General features: G+C 50.6%; 1 protein-coding gene across 14 annotated transcripts in view; it reads left to right on the top strand.

Annotated features, from left to right (window-relative positions):
* Positions 1-17,425, top strand: part of Camta1 (calmodulin binding transcription activator 1) — a 696,092-nt gene that overhangs the window by 230,725 nt on the left and 447,942 nt on the right. For all 14 annotated transcript variants that reach the window (XM_033767633.1, XM_033767641.1, XM_033767640.1 and 11 more), the window contains one exon: positions 15,313-15,380. In XM_033767633.1, coding sequence (XP_033623524.1) covers positions 15,313-15,380 — 68 coding nt within the window. The remainder of the gene's footprint in view (positions 1-15,312; positions 15,381-17,425) is intronic.

Here is a 17,425-nt window from a genome sequence, read left to right as displayed (position 1 = left end):
GGATGGGGGTGGGTGGGAGGGAAGGGAGGAAAGAAGTCAGAGGCAGCCAGCTGCAGATGCTGTACAGAGTAAAGCAAGTTTGCTTTGCAAGGGAGCATAAAAATGGAACAATAAAGCTGCTTGACTTTAAGACTTCTCCGTTTCGGTATCTGCGAAAGGAGGACGGTGATAATGCCAACGTCATGGGGTTCTGCTGAAGTTAAATGGGCTGCTGGTGGGGACTCAGCGCTTGGCAGGCGAAAGGCAGAAAGGTCTCACTCAGAAAGTCACTCCTGGTCCTTGTGACTGAGGTGTGGCTGTGGGCCTGGGCTGCTGTCATCTCTGTCACTCTGGCACCTTGGAGTTGGAGGTTAATCCAAAGTGTGGGTAACCTCCAGCTTTCAGCAGTTGAGAAATGTCACAGAAAGATCCAAAAGTCGGCAACACCAACGGGGCACGGTTGCTGCGTGTGCCTGAAATCCCAGTTACTCAGGAGGCTGAGGCAGGAGGATCACAAATTCAAGGCCAGCCTGGGCAACTTAGGGAGACCCTATTTCTAGATGAAAAAAAATTCAAAATGGCTGGGGATATAGCCTAGTTGCAGAGGGCTTGCCTGCTATGCACGAGGCTCTGGCTTGAGTCCTCAGTACTGCTGAATGAATTAATAAATGAGTGAACGAATGGCCGTAGCACCACATTCCTGCTGACCCTCAGCTCCTCCTTACCATGGTGCCTATGAAGCGTGCTGTTTTCTTGGCTCCTACCTCCGGTTTTATTGCCTGCCTTACAGAATCTCAGGATTAAAGCCAGTTTGACTTGGAGTTAGAGTCTTTGAAGTATAGTTTTTCCTAATTACCAAACACATGCTAATTGTAGAAGAAAAAGGAATCTAGAAGAAAATGTACAGAAAAGAGATTTATCTAAGCTGTCACACTCAAACCCAACTGCTGTTAACATTTTAGTAAATTTTCTTCCAATATTTTATGAGCCCTTTAAAAATATGTTTGAAATTATACTGCCACACAGCTTTGTATTTTGCTTTTTCTCTTCAACATTGTATCTCAAGCAGTAAATTCTTCACAAATGTTTTTTAATGGCTGTGTAATATAGAATCTTTACATGTTCCATTTAAACTGACATCCAAGTGAAGTTACAGTAATAGTTAATCCCTTTATAGCATTGATGATTTCCTGGTCCTGTTTTAAGTAACTTTATATAAATTTTCTTACTTAGTTGTGGTAACCACAGTGGCATAGGTAAAGTAATTGTTCCCACTTTACAGTCAGAGCCTTGAATGCTAAGTTAGAGCTTTTGTTGAGTTGAGAAGCAGAGGATGTAGGCACTATATCTGTTTTTTTTTTTTTTTTGCTGGGGGAGCTTATTGAGACAGGGCCTCACTCTGTAATTCAGGCCTGTTTTGAACTCATTACGTAGCCCAGGCTGGCCTCAAAATTATGGAAATCCTCCTGCCTCAGCTTTCTGAGTGCAGGGATTACAGGTGTGCACCACCACACCTGGCCAGGATATCGCTTATTATCCAGTGCTGCCCTCTGAACCCTTTGGTGTGTTGTCAGCTACTTCCTCAAACCTCCTGTAGAGCTGGGAGTAGAGGTTGGAGACATAACTCCCACTTCAGATTTTTTTTTTTTTGGTTTTTTGAGACAGAGTCTCATTATGTAGTTGAGGTTGACCTGAAACTCACTTTGTAGCCCAGGCTGATCTCGAACTCACAGGGATCCTCCTGCCTCAGCCTCCTGAATGCTAGGATTACAGGCATGCGCCACCACACCTGGCTTACCCACTTCAGATTTTCAGGGAAAAATCTCAACAATTTTGGTAACTGTGATGGAAAACAGCAGTGCCTTTCCATCCCTTTCTCACAGTTTCTTGTGTTTGCAGATCTGTTGTTTCTCTTGATTTACTTCCTGTGCTCTCTCTTCTACCGCTGCCTCTTGGTGGAATCTTTGGCCAGAAACCATGGGCATCGAGTCAGAAGTCTTCTGCGTTGAAACAGATAGAGGCAACTATAGAGATTTCGCAACACTGTCCTTGGCAAACAGCTGGTAATCTATGTCATGCCGTGACCCAGGGCACACATCTGTGTATTCCTCTATACTGAAGTGTCTGGGAAGGAGTTTCGGGAAACAGTACAACCCGTGGTGCACTCCGATAACTTCCCATTTCACTCCACCCACTCCATTCCACGTGGTGAAAAAGTACCCCTTTCTACCTTGAATCATTTCAAGACTCACTAATGAATTAGGACCCTCAGTAGTAAATAGCGGCTCAGGAACGGCACCGGTTCAGCACCAAGGACAGCGCAACGGCCTTTCCTTGCTGCCTTCACGTTTGGGTTTTATCTCGAGGCCTCAGGCTGAGCTGTCCTGGCTCTTCTTGGACTTCCCAAGGCTCAGCTTCAGTCTCCGTGATACTAGCGTCTTGTGTCGGCCCGCATTGGGTGCCCATCTTCCTGCAGAGCAGGTTAGATCTTCTGCATGGCTTTTCTTTTCCAAAATGCTTGGCTCAGCTCTCGGAGGAATTCGACAGAAGAGCTGGGCAGGTGAGGAGAACACTGCGTCAGAGTTGCTGTCCCGGGGCGCAGCTGGCTCCGGATGTGCTGGGCCTGACTTTGTAGAGCACCGACACCTTGGGCAGGGAGGGCCCCTCTATTGGAAATTCTTTTATACGACAAAGCAAACAAACAAAAACCGGTGCAGCAGCCACCTGCTGATAGCACCCCTGTCTCAGCCCTTTGAAAAGCAGCTCCTCTTTATAGTTTTGACATTGTGTCCCTCATCACAGCACAAGCTTCTCAGGACGATGTGCCTGACTGACTGTGGGTGTTTTACCCTGCAGCCTTGCTACTCTGCTGGTGACATAATGTGAGGCAATGGGGCTCCTTATCTTTCATCTTACTCTTGATTTTCAGAAGTGAGAAAAGAGGATGATATCTCCTCCCCCACCCGATGGAATCTGAGATTTGAGGATTGGCCCCACCTGGTCCAAGAGAAGACTGTTACAGACTTGTTCAGTGGTGCAGTTTCTGATGCATCCATGAGTTTTGGTTTTAATTAGGTCTCACATGGGCTGGGCTCGTGTCCCTGGGAATGGGGAATCCGCACCGCTGATCAATAACATCTGAGATTGGAGTCTGGTTCCATCCTGCCTTCGCCACGGTATCCCTGCTCAAGCAACCTAGCAGCGGGCCTTTTGAGCTGTGTGTCAGTCGGAAGGCTGTGTTCATGCATATTGGAGACCAAACGCAGCTGCTCTTCAGAGCAGGGTTAGCACAATCACCTCAGTGAAATTCATGAATTCTCCTCCTGTTTACTCTTCAGTCCCCAATGCTCCAAGCTGGGGTGCTCATTTGTCCTGTGTGATCACAGGTGTCAGCAAAGGGAGGTGAAGCCTACACAGACAGGTTGTGAGTTTCAAAAGCTCCTGAAGTCCAAACACCTTTCATCTATTAAGTGGCCACCAGTGGCCTATAATCAAGTCACACTCTGTTAGCTCCACAATTAACTTATTTGTTTGAAGTGTGAATTAAGGATTTGAGGCATTTGCTAATGAATCTTACTTGCTTCCTACTTTGGCTGGAATCCTTGTGTTTTCCAAATGCAGGCAGCTCTGGTATTTCAGGAAAGATGTTCCTTGACCCTGTCTTCTCACTTTGAGGAAGGAGCTTCTGTCTCCCTCTTGCCTGTATGGAAATTGTGGGCTCTCCAGCCTCCTTCCTTCCTGCTGGAACTGCCCGCTCTTCCTTCTCAATTTTGTGACCCCGCCGTGCTGCAGCTCTGCGGGCTGTCTCAGCGGGACAGTTGTACCCCTTGTCTGGGAGCAGCAGCGAGGGGTGAGTCTCCCCCTTTTGCCAGCCTCATTTAATTTCTCCTTTGTTTGTGCCTCTCCCCTGGAAGGAGTTCTTTTGTGGATAAAGGGATTCCATTGTGGGACATTAGGGCTGCTCTGGAGCTGTTGGCTGTGAGGGAAGATAGGAGGTTTTGATCAATGGTTTCTGCTTGTATCTTGGATGTGTTAATTTAAGATGACTTGCTTCTGTTTTTATTACTTTTATTGGGTTTGCAATTTTATTGGGTGGTGGTGGGGCATAGGGTGAGTGTGGGCATTTGTTCTGTGTGGAAATGCAGTTACTGAGAGTTAGGGTGCTTCTGCTCAGCTTGTCTGTGGGAAGAGCCTGATGCAGGGCAAAATGCCCACCTCTGTTCTGTCCCTGGAGTCACCAACACTGTTGTCTGCTACTTTCCAAGGTTTTCCTGACCTCTTTGAATAAACCGTTTCCAAAACGGTTACTAGGTTAGAGCAGAGATGGGGATGGAGCTTCTCAGCATTGCAGGCAGGGCTCTTTATTGGTGGGAAGAGAACACACACATGCACACACGTGCACGTGCACACACACACACACACACACACACACACACACACACACACACACACACACACACACACACACACACACACACACACACACACACACACACACAGCCTGATATCAATTCTTGATTTATTAGTCAGGGATTCCGAATTTATTGCAAAGGGAGCCGGCTACACAAAGACCAAGTGGATGTGGCATATTTTTGCATAGCTCATCCCTTGTCCCTAGTTCTTAATAGGAGTTGGCAGTGTGTGGCTGTCAGTGACACTTTCTGTGCAGAGAGAATGCTGCCAAGGTTGAGGAAGAAGCCAAATTCTTGCAACACTACTTCTGTTTTATATTCAGGTTTATATCACTGCTCGGGAAGCACTGATAGCAACAATCTCTGCTCTTTTAGGCTCTTCTGATTCTTGAGCTGAACCTGTCAGATCAGCAGGTCTGCATCTTCATCTGGGGCAGAGGTGGCTGGCTGCTGGCTGTTGTGAAAGAGGTCAGAGCCGGTTCTGAGTTGTTGCCGACGCTGACTCTCCTTTCCTTCCCTTTTTGGGAATTTGAGAAAGTCCTGGTCCCCCTAGAACCCCTGGTAGCCTCTCTCTGAGATGACAAGAGCACCTGCAAAGTTTTACCCTGCTCCCCAGCCCGGCTGTGTCCTTCACCCAAACATTGTTACTTCTTTAAGAATAGAACCAAAAATTTAACATTTATGTCAACACGTTAGCTGCTAGCCAGATGGAAAAACTGGAACCCAATTTCCTCTTGCTCTACACAGTGGCAAAACCAGACAAAAACATGTGAAATACATATTTTCAGATGTGAAGCCATAGGCCAGGACCGTGACCACACAGTTGCAGTCGCGGAGAAGACTGAGCCCTTTAATCACTTTGCATTTCTGCCCGGAGGTGAGCTGGTTTTGCAGAAGCCTCTCGAGCAGTGTACAGTGATCTGGAGGAGTTGAGGAGGCAGATATCGGAGTTGGGAGAAGTTGAGGTGGCCAGAATTTTGCAGGGCAGAATATTGTAGAAGAGACAGCCTCGCAGTGCAAGGCTCCCCTGGCACTTTCCTAGGACGCTAAACTTGATGTGTAAGATGAGGCTGTACTAGGCTGGGTGGAAGCCCCTGGGGGCTGCACAGGAGAAAAGTCACAGGGCTCATGCAGGGCTGGAGGTGTGTAGATTCTGGCCACCGGCTTGGAAAGTCCTCCCTGAATAACCTGTGCCATTCAGTACAGGCCCCAGAAGGAAGACAATAATGGCAGGACTGAAATGCTTTTGGAGTACAAGGTATTGTAGAGCTCCCTTTCAAACAGTTAGGAGCAAACCCTGAGAGGGCCAGGATGACTCCCAAGCCAGTTAAGTGCCTTTGCTAGAGCAAAGCCTAACAACATTCTTTAAAGATACAAGATTTGGGGTGTAGCCCAGAGGTAGGAGTGCTTGCCCAGCATGTATAAGGCCATGGGATCCATCCCACAGCCCCCCCAAAATCCAAATTTGAGGAAAACCGTAAACTCACTGATCTAAGCAAGACAAATAAGAAGATAACCACAGAAAGGTGTCCTGTGATTGAATGGCTTCAAATCCACGCGAAAGGGAAAGTCAAGTCCGCTGGGTTGGGAGAGAGACCCAGACTACAGAGGACAGATGACAGAGTATCACAGGCCTCTGGCAGAAACCAAGCTACAAACGGTGGGACAAAGTCTTTTGAATGCCCAGTAAGAGGGGAAACACATCCATTTAGGGTCCTACATTTAGTGAAGTTATCTCCACACGGTTCTGGAGCTATTTCATATCCTGCACAGGAGACAGATTCATTTGTCACGTATTCAGTATCATGTATTCATGTGTTAGCTCCACTGACTGATTAAACCTGGTTTAAACCCAAGTGCATTGATTGTGTGTAAATTGCCCCTCAGTGAAGCTGATTTTTCAAAAAGCTTGACCCCGATGCCTAATGTGTGCCAGGAATCTCCATATATTACCTCACATAGCACAACTGTGCCACCCTGTATTTCAGGTGTGGAAACTGAGGCACAAGGCTGGCAAATGACTTGCCCCAAATCATGCAGCCAAGGGGAGATGGAGTGATTTTCTGTTGTAGAAGAATTGCTTTTTATCGCCCCAAACAAGCAAATTTGGGCCTTTCAAACAAAAGTGCGAAACACATGTTCCTCCAGTGCCTTTCAAACTGCTGCTTGGCCCTGGGGTAATATGGATATTTTCCCAAAATATGTGCCTTTTCTCTTGTAGGTGTTTGTTCACCACCCCCTTCTATTTTTGTGTCTGCTAGGATGACACATCAGTGGGGTCATTAGGCTCTGGTCCAGGGTGTAGATGATCCTTAAACCAGTCAGGATCCAGTCAAGAGGCCGAACCATAATGGTTACTGAACAGAGAATATTTAATATAAATAATTGCCAGCCAATAGATGGTGGCTGATGACTAAAAGGGATGAAAGAGAGTTCTCAGGGGTCCCACTGGGTCCAGTGTCTGGGCCGGGAGGAGCACGGCTACTTACCATGGGCCGCAGGGCTTCGGAAGTGGCAGGGACCCGGGCTGGCCTAGGAAGAGGGAGGAGGGACCCGTGGTCTCTGCGGGCCCACTGGCCATAGTGATGTCGACAGAAACCGGAATGGAGGTGTCCTGTTGCCACTGTCACCTGGCGAACTCACTCTGTTATGCATCTTCACGGCCTGCGAAGTCCGAACAAGGCTCACACTCACCAGGACCAGCTGCATCTTCACAGGGCTGGGCAGAGAAGGGTGGGGAGGAGCTGTGCTGCCTCCTGGCCTGGAATCCGCTCTCTCACCCAGGCTGTAGGGTTCAGGGTCGCCCCGCCTCCCAGCAGCAGCCCCTCCCCGCTGCACCACCGCCAGGGCGGCAACGTTCCCAAAGCGCAGCCCTTTTTGTGTCTGCCCGGTGCATAGAAGCCTCCCCTGAACCCTAGCCCTTGAGGATGAAACTCTACTTGCCAAGCGTTTTAATGCCTCGCCTTCCAGCTCGCGCCGCCGGTCCTCTCCAGGCCCTGCAGATTCCAGCCCCTTCACTGGCTGAAATCTCCCGGAACACACTGGCACTTCCTGCTTCCTGCCTCTGCACATGCTGTGTCCTTCCCCAGATGCCTTTACCGCTTGTCTGCCTGGCAACTTCCTGCCTGTTCTGACCCAGTCGAAGTGTTAGCTCGTCGGCACGGCCCTCTTCCATGCTCGGCATGACCACATCATTCGTGCTGCTAATTTAGCCTCATCTTTTGCTTTGAACTTGACACAGTAGCCTGGATCCTGCAGCCCTGTCTCTTCCCAGCTGTATTTCTGAGGGCCATTCCTCACAGGTCTTTGTATCCTTAGGGCTCACATAGAGCTTGGCATATAGTACGTGCTCAATAATTCATCGTGTGATTGAACCAATGAGTAGATAAATGAATGGAAGACGGGGTGAATTGCTTCTTCACCGAGCCCATCTCTGACTGTCCTTTGGTGGCCCATTGTTTCTTTGATGATTGGCACTTGGATGGTCATAAGCATGCTCAACCATGTCTCCATAACAGATGGCCGACTGGGACTGGCTTTATTATTTCAGAAGAGCAAGCTGTGAAAAATGTATTCTGAGTTGCTGCTTACAGTCTTGTTCAAAGTCCCCCAGCACCCTTGGATTCCAGAGGTCTTCACCACCACTGTTTCATAAATGGTCAGAGTAGTGCTTTACTACACCCACACAAATAACAGAGTACACAGACCGGCATCCCAGGTGCTAGTTCTTTCTAAGCAGAGAGGGTTGCCATCCTGCAAGCGTGATTTGGGGGGTTGGTTTGACCTGTGGGTGGGAACCCAGAACATCCTGTGCAGGACACAGGCCTGGATGTCTGGGTGCCTGGGAAGCCTGCCGGGGCATGGGCACACAATACCTGGACAGGGTGCTGTACCACCTGACCTGAGTTGGAATATTCAGCACAGAGGAAGCCCCCCACTTTTATACAGGGGGTGCCCTGCAGAGGCTGTATCATGGGGAGGGGGTACGGCCAGTTATTTATTTATTTAAATTAGGGCCAATTATTTTTGTAAAGTGTAGGGAGAGATGGATTCTGGGAGGATTTGCTTCACTGTAAACATGTTGGTTGGAAGTCATTAATATGACACTCACACATCCCTAATAAAGTACATAACACGGAGATCTGGCACTGTTGAATACCCAGAGGACATTAAGTATGAGCCTTAAAACCAAGAGTATTAGAAACAAGATATTTTTACTTCTCGTCTGGGAGTAATATAATTGCATTTTGTGGCTCTAGCAGATGCTGGGGCCAGCTGCTAGGAGAGCCTTGGCTTTTATTCCCCCCTCAGCATTGGCCCCTTCGATAAGACCCTTGTGCAGAACTCCCATAAAAACCAAACTTTGAAGAACTGTTCCTTGGCTTAAAGTGTGTGTTTTTGTGCACAAAAGATATCTGAGAGTGTGTAAGCTGTGGAGGTATTTCTGTCACTCGGAATCAGGAGACTGAAGAACAGAACGTGTGCATACAAACGTGCACACGTACATACATATGAACACTGTTATGTATTATTACAGAAAGCACCAAGGTCCCTCAGCGACCGCTTCTCTCCCTGATGTGAACTTGTGTCTTGAAGACAGACTGAGGACAGACCACCCAAAGGACCGCGGGACTCCTGTCTGTCCTTCGCGGGCTGTCACTGGGAACCTGCTGGAGGGGCCGCCCAGCCTGGGCTCCCAAGGGCGGGCTGCTTTTTTCAGGCTTCTGCAATGTCAGCACTTAGGGCTGCTGGCCCTGCTGGTTGCCCCCGTGTGCAGCCACTGAGCGCTGGAAACGTGGCTGAGCCTGCTGAGGTGGGCCGTGAATGGGAAACTCACACCCAATTTAGAAAACAGCCTGAGAAAGACTGTGAAATACTTCAGGACGGCTTTCTAAAAGTAGAGAGATGATGCTATTTTGGAACTATAAAGTTAAAATATAAAACATACTATTAAAATTAATTTTTTTTTTTACTTTTTGAAAAAATGTAGCTTCTAGGATTGGGGGCGTAGCTCAATGGTAGGAGGCTTGCTTGGTGTGCAGAAGGCCTGGGTTCAGTCACCAGTGACACACACATAACACATACATACACGCACAGGCACACGTGCATGCACACACACACACACATACATGAGTAGATTCAAGAAATGCCTAAGTTACACTCACAGTTGGCATTTGTGGCTCCTGTTACATCTGTGAAATGGTGCTGTCCCATGCCAGGGCCCAGCCATGTGCTGCCCTGCAGGAGGAGCTCTCAGAAGGATGCTCCTGCAGGCCTCACACCGGGCATTGCACCTCATGGCAGCGGTGACTGTCCCCACCCTGGGCCACTGCACACGCAGTGGAGGAGGCTCTGCTGTGCTCCTGTGACTGTGTCCTTTAGAAGAAGGGAATTTCGTGTCCTTCCCCTCAGCTTTCTGTTAAGTTAAGAGTTGGCCATTCTGCTAGGCCAGTCCCAGTGGGCAGCTGCCGCGGGGACCCCGGCCTTGCTGACCCCATAGCTTCCCGCAGCTTCCAGTGGCTCTGCAGGCCTGACTCAGAGCTGCCAGCCTGGGGACGGCATTGGCAATTAGACGGTGGGCGTTCTGGGGTGTGGGTGGTGCCAGATGCAGCCGTGCTGCCCCGTGTCCTGCTCCCCGGCCTTTCCTATTTGGCCTTGTCTCGCCTCGCAAGGGAACCCACTGCCTCCCTCGCCATGCTAAGCAGAGTCAGAGAGCACCGCCAGCTGTTCTCCCACCAGGCCCTGGCCACACACACACACACACACACACAGTGTCCTTGGGTGCAGTTTTTCTATTTGAAAATCCAAAGGACAAACTAAACATTTAAAACCTGCGAGCTGGACAGTCTTTGCTTTGGAGCCCACAGTGACTTTCTTCATCCTGACAGTCGAGTCATTTGTCTCTGTGCCCACACAGTGTTTAGGATCCGGGGAGACAAGGCTGCTCAGGAGCCAGGGAGGAGGCGGAAGTCAGCGTGGCCCTCTGGGTTCAGGTCCAGCTGCCGAGGCCGGGTAGGCTGTCATCGCCCCACCCCAGGGCCACACCTGGTGGGTGCCTCCTGCACCTTCTTCTCTTTTCCTTTTAAATAATTGTGATGAAATGCAGATGAATGCATTTAGTTCAGTGCTGTGCAGCCACCACTACTGTTTGGGCCCCACATTTATCACCCTAGGAGGAAGCCCCACCCCCTGAGGCATTCATTACCTGCCCCGGTTCCTCCCACCTGCAGCTGCCAACTGACACTCTTGCCCCGTGGCTCGGCCAATCCAGACACTTATTGAACTGATATCACGTCTGTGTGGCAGGTGGGGCCTGGCCTCGTTCGCTTAGCACCATGTTTTTAGGACTTATGGTGCTGTAGCACTACGTAGCACTCAGTACTTCTCCTCGCCCAATTTTTATTGCTTATTAATACATGCTTGCAGTACGTAATGATTATATTCCTCATGGGAACTGATAAGGTGCAGAATGCATCTCGATTCTTTCTTTTAATCCCCTTCCCCTCTCCTTTCTCCATTGTTCCCCTTCCCTTTTGCAAGAGATCTCCCTATTTCCTACAATCTATCTTTTTATTTTGCTCTTTATTTATATTTTGGGTTTCTCATCTAAAAGAAACCATATGATATTTGAGCTGTGTGTCTGATTTATTTCACTTAACTTTATGGTCTCAAGGTGCATCCATTTTCCTACAAGTGACTCAAGGTCATCCTTCTTTATGGCAGAGTAGTACTCCACTGTGTGTAATACCACATTTACCCTCCATTCATCTGTTGATGGACATGTAGGTCACTTGCAAGCTTTTGCTGTTTTGAGTTGTGCTGCTGTGAGCCTGGGTGTGGTAGCCCATTTGCAAACTCAATTTACTTATCCATTTATCCACCTAGGGATGCTTGGGTTTCTTCTGTCCTTGGGCTCTGGTGAGCAGTGATGTGTTCTTGTTTCATGCCCGTTTCCATTTCCTTGAGGCCTGCTCTCTTCTTCCTTGGGCTTCCTGTGGATCTTTGAATCCCAGGCTGGATTCTGCCAGCTGGTTAATGGGCAGGAAAGAGTGGGTGTGCTCTGGGTACCAATTGGCAAGACCTTGCCCTTCTCCGTGCCTCAGTTTCTTTCTCCATAACAGAAGCTGGACCAGATGTTTTCCTTATGCTCTTCTTGGGCCCTAGGCTTGCTGTGCTTGAGGGAGGAGGGGCCGGCCAGACAGTCAGGCTGGAAATGCTTCTTCTTACAGCTGAATCTCCCTTCTGTGTGGGTGTTTCCCTCTGCCCCGGAAGGCGTTGTAAGCACAGCTTTGTGGACACCGAACTCTGTCGGTCGCTGGTGCAGATGGCCACATGCGCAGGCTGGGGTTTGCAGTGTGAATGAGCTCGATCCTGCTGACTCCCAGAGCCCTTGGGGATCCCTCCTGGTCTGCACAGGGAGGTGGGGCTGGAGGTGACAGAGTCAGAGGGGAGCAGGAGGCTGCCAGCCTAGGCTGGGAAGGCCCCATGCTTTCCCTCCACTCTCCATCCAGCACATCCTGGCTGTTCTTTAAGGAATTCAGCCCAGCAGCTCAGAGTGTGGGCTCCAGACCCATTCCATATGGACCTAGGCTCCGGGTCTCCAGGTATTTAGCCATGGGACTTTGGGCAAGTCACTTCCCTGCCCTGTGCCACAGCTTCCTCACCTGTGAATCAGGCCCAGGTCCCACTTCATAGTTGGTCACGAGGAATGAGTGAGGTCCCCGGCACAGAGGCACAGAGCAGTCTGTGGCCTGGGACAGACTCCAGCCATGTTGGCACGACTATGATGACCTTCTCTTCTTCCGGTCACCCCTCACTAGCCCAGCTGACCCTCCTGACTCAGAACCACGATGGTCCCTACCTAGTCCACACCAGTGAGCATCTAGTAGCCTGTGTGTTTGGTCCTTTGGCTTCAGTATATCCATCTCCCCATCTCCAGCCTAAGCTTTGAGAAGGCAGGGTCTGGCGCCTTTCTGTCTGTCTGTCTGCCTGCCTGCCTGCCTGCCTGCCTGTCTGGTGAGCGGGGCCAAACTCTGGTAAGGGCAGTGGTGGAGAGGATTGGACAGAATGGATCTAGGCTTAGACAGGTGGCCCAGGTATGCTCGGTCCTTCCCTGGTGGTCCAGTCCGGTCAGTGGGAGCAGTGAGAAGTGGGACCAGGCTGTGGGTGTTGAGTTAGTTGCCTTTGCTCAGATTGCAGGTCTGGAATGTGCAGGGTGCTCCTCTGAGGGGCCCTGCATGGAAGGCATCACGGATTGGGAGAAGCTGTGGCTACCTGGGTGCGGGCGGAGCAGGGGTCAGTGCAATCTCTGGGCCTCTGCTTGTCTGTACATGGCCCATTAGACCCACGATGGCCCTCTGAGTCTGGCTACAGGGCAATGCATGGTTGGCCTGGTAGCAGCATGGATGCCGCTCCATCACGCTGATTTGTCTCCGTCCCCTTCTTGACTGAGCTTGATAGCAGCTGGCCCCGTGGCTGTGTTGTTCCTGGACTGGCATGTGGTAGGTGCTGTGGGCATCTCCCTCCTCAGAGGAAGTAGCGGTGGGAAGCTCTGCCAGGTTGGTGTGGGGGAAGTTGGCCAGAGGATGTTCATGAGGGTCTTTAGAACGGAATGATAAATCCAACAGTCTGGGGTTTACTGTGCCCTACCTCCTGGATCAGCACCTCACAATTCTGGGTAACAATATGCATCTGGGGGCTCCATTTGTCATAGCCTGTTCCTCTGCGTACCAAGATTTAGTGCAACAGCCAACATACTTCACTCATGGGTCAGTGTCTGCCCTTGAAGCTGCTGGCCACATGCTGCTCTGAGGGTTTTGTGAAACCAAAGGGAAACCAGCAGATAACCGGAAGGATGAACAGCAGTTCGGAACAGTCGTGCTGGGGTGACCTTTCACTGTGCGCCAGTATGGGCAGGTGGCCTGCGCAGAGAGAATCGCTACTCCTTGTGGCTTCCTGGGTGGTGGTGTTGTCCAGGTCCACGGGAGTTGAGCGTGGACAGTGTGCTCACGTGGGGACAGCTAACACTTTTCAGAGCTGGCATTAAGGCCAGGTCTGCTTGCTTCCTGTGCGTGTCCCTTCAGCATGGTGCTGTGTCGCCTTCCCATGGTGACACAGAATTTAGGAAATAAGGGGCAGGGGTTCACCCGGGAACCACTGGGTTTAAACTCTTACTTAACCATATTTGGTAATGAACGTAGACACCGCTCACACACATACTCAGGAAGGCATATCTATTTCTACAGTGCCCACTCTTCTTTCTCCTAATTCCTATCTGTCCGTCCATCCACCTGTCCACCCACCCACGCTCTCACCCACTGGCCCACCCATTGGAACAATCTAACAAACATTCCTCAGGTGCCTCCGTGAGCCCCAGCACAGGTGCGTCCTGAGGGCGCATCAAGGCCTATACGTTCCTTACCCTTGCACGGTCCAACAGAGATGCTCTCCGAGTGAACGGGCAGTTAGAGCACAGGGTAATGAATCTGGTGCACTGGAGGAAGGTGCCGGTGCCACGGGAATGGGTAGGGAGGGCGGGTACCCCTGTCCTGAGTAGTTAGGTAACACTCGCCAGAGAAAGTTGTGGCAACCTGTGACGGGACTTGGTGCAGTCGATACAGCAGGGGAGGCTCAGGGGCGAGAGGACACCGTGTGGGCCAATCAGAGTTATTCTATGACTTCTGGAGCTGAAATCGGCAATAGGAACTCGCCAATGACTGCTCTATTTTTGCCTCAGGTTGATGCTTCCTGGTTTCTTGTAGGGTGCAGGCTTCCGGATCGAGGAGGCTTGGGGTCTTGGTCCTCAGGCACCAGCTACCTGTGGTGGTGGCCAGTTCCCACCTGAGCCACATGTTGTGTGCTTGCGGTTTTCTACTCTAGTCTGCTGGGCAGTGGTCTCTCCCTTTGCCCTCAAAGCCACGCACAGCATCACCATATTGCGGGTGTCAGCTCTGTTATGTCCAAGCCCAAGAGGCCGCCCCATCTCACGGGGCCTTGGCTGCAGACAGAGCTGGGTGGGAGGCCTCCGCTCCATTTCCCTTGGTCTGGACCGGCCGGCCCGTGTGTATCAGCGTGGAGACCAAGGGCCACGTGTGCTAGTCCAGCCTGGATTTCACTTTTGGTCCCTGCCAATGTCGTGTTAGCAGATCTGTGTGGAGCTGGAAGTTGTGGGCCACATCCTGCCTCAGAGCTGGGGCAATGACTTAGCTGATGTCACCTGCTGGCCTTTTCTGGGAACGATCAATAAGTCAGCAACTCTATCTGCAGCGATGTTGTTGTGTTTATAAATATTTAATTTACCTTCAGGTGCCTGCATTTGCTGTCTCTGCCTTAGACTCAGCTGCCATTGCTCTTTTCTGAAGATCTGCTTGCAGATCAAGTGTCAGTAGCGGGAAAGGCTCACTCCCTTCTCTGTCTCTCTCTGGCATGAGGCTCCATCTTTTCATTTGTTTTTAATCCTTGTGTGATTTGGCTCAGGGGGCTTGGGAGTCACGCTGAGAGAATGCAGAATCTCTTGTGACGGAGTGGAGAGATCTGTCCAGCTCCAGAAAACCAGATGGAACTCCCCAGTCGCGCCCCTGCACACACGGAGACCTGTTGTTGGCGTGTGCTTCTCGCTCCTTCCACTTAATGACATTTAAAATCCGAAAGGGTGCCTGATGTTTTCCTCCTACAGAGATGTACTTTTGTCCTTGCCACCGACTCCTCTTTTGAAACCCAGCACTTTGATTGTCGCTGTATGGCAGGTTGGCTGAAAAGGACTCAGAAAATCAAAATAGTGCAAGTTGAGCGTTTTTTTAGCCGAGATGGAGCCCTAGCCTGACAAAGGCGGACGGCAGCTGTGAAACAGCAAAGCTTTCTTACTTCTCAGGGTCCAACATGAGCTAATTGTTGTTATTATCTTTTTATTCTTCTGTTTCAGGAAATTGCAGCTTATTTAATAACATTTGAGAAACACGAAGAATGGCTAACCACATCCCCTAAGACAAGGTAATGTCCCAGATCTTGCAGTTTTTCAACTATGTACAGTAAATGGGTTGATTGGTTTTCATGGATTACCTGGTTTGGCCAGTCACTCCAGGCGACAGGTTGGAAGTACCACGCCGTGTTTGGTGGCCTGACACGGGGGTCTTACATTAACTGGCCCACGCCTGGTGTGGTGCCTGTGATCAGATGTATTAAGAACAGGGCAGCTGCGGTGGTACAAGGTGGAGCTTTCGTAGGACGGTCAGGGCCGACCCTGCAGCTGTATGCTAGGAAGGCCCCCCAGACAGCCACATCAGGGGAGTTTAATGTCGGGAAAGTGCCCACCTGCCACCGGCATGCTCTAGAAGTGTACTTTTCAAAGAGTGAAACCAGTTTAACTGCCCACTTTTATCTCAACCTGTTTTACAAACTGAAAGCCAAGTTATCCTTGATGGCTGGCAAGACAATCCCCCAAATCAGGAGCAGTGGCCAAGTTTGCAGTTTATTATGCAATAAATGTCCTTCAACCCACTAACTGCCACAAACATTTATCTCCCCCCACCGCTTGGGAGGAGAGGGAACTGGCGAAAAGACAGCCTACCTGTGTTCTACCAGAGCGAGCAATGTTATGATCCCACGAAGCATGGTGAGATTGGGATTTAGGGCTTATTTTAAAGGCAGCCTCTTCTTTCGCCTCCAGCCCTTAAGTCTTTGTTTGGTCTGGTATGTTAGAGTCTTGGGCTTCAGCAATTCACCAATTGCCACCACTTTTCTATTAGAGGTGACAGGGCCAGGTGAGCCCGGGAGGTGGGAGGGTCAGGCTGTTCCTCCTGGACAAGAGGCACCAGCGTCTCCAGGGCTGGGAAGGGGAGTGAGGTGGGTCTTCTGCACCTTGGTGATAAGCTTGGCCTGCCTGTCCTTCCTGAGCCACCGGGAAAGATGTCACCTTGGGAGGGTTCACTCAGTCTGGAAGGCACTGAGAGGTGTTCCTTCAGTAGCCTCCAATGTTAACTGGTAGCGTCCCCTAGATGAGGGTGGAAGGTTCCATTCTGGAGGCCAGAAGGATGTTGAGAACAGGGAGGTGATTGCTGAGATACCACCACTAGCTATAAAATTAAATGGTTTGTATCAGTCAGTGTTTGCTGTGATAATCCTACGTAAGAAATGTTCCCTAAACAGAGTGACTTATAACAACAAAGTTCATTTCCTGCGCACGGACCTGTGTGTGGCCTGTGGTTTTGGTTTAGGGTCAGGACGGCTCCATGAAGCTTTTGCCTGAGAATGTAGGCCCAGGAGGTCTTAGCAGACAGCAGGAGTTTAAAAGGCCAAGGCGATCCTTGCAGGCACAGTTATAAGCCCTTCCTGCGTGGATGTGGCTGTGTATGTCACGACTACTCACAAATCCAGTGCAAAGCAAGTCCCCCGGCTGAGCAGGGTGAGAATGGGACTGGGAAGGGTATTCATCCACGGAGCAGGGTGGGCGGAGTGCAGAGGGGCAGGGAGGACAGCCGGCACTTAGGGTGGGAAGCTCAGCACCGGCCCCTTTCTCCCGGGGGCGTCTTCCAGGAGAAACTCTAGTGGGCATCCGGAAGGCTTGTGAGAATACACGCGGGGGATGGGGCACCGCAGTTTCTTTCTTGGGTATCGAGGACTGAACCCAGGGCCTTGCGCATGCCAGGCAAGAGCTCTACCACTGAGCTACAGCCTCAGCCCTTCCCCGGTTTCTGATGCAGAGGACCAGGGGTGAGGCCCAAGAATTTATTATCCTCATAGGATGTGGCTGGCCTGGGACCTCCCTTTGAGAACTCCTGGCCTAGTTCCAAGGGTTCCTGTCTCCAGCAGCCTCCAGCGTCTCCAGGCCCTCCCCTCTCCTCTGCAAGGTGCTCCTCAACTCTAAGTGGGAGGAAAGAGCCCCTCTTGAGCCGGAGTGAGGCTGTCGGACACAGGTACCCGCTGTGAGCTCTGTGCAGAGGAACGTGCCCATGTAAGGCTGGGCTTCACTGGTCAGCTCAGGATCTGGGTTTCCACCGAGCAGTGGCTGTCAGTTGAGGTCATGCACAACTCACGTG

Source organism: Fukomys damarensis, unplaced genomic scaffold, assembly GCF_012274545.1.
Source record: "Fukomys damarensis isolate Sample0158 unplaced genomic scaffold, DMR_v1.0_HiC HiC_scaffold_23, whole genome shotgun sequence".
Lineage (NCBI taxonomy): Eukaryota > Metazoa > Chordata > Mammalia > Rodentia > Bathyergidae > Fukomys > Fukomys damarensis.
The sequence above is the reverse complement of the archived record's forward strand: the minus strand, read 5'-3'. Positions and strand labels throughout refer to the sequence as shown.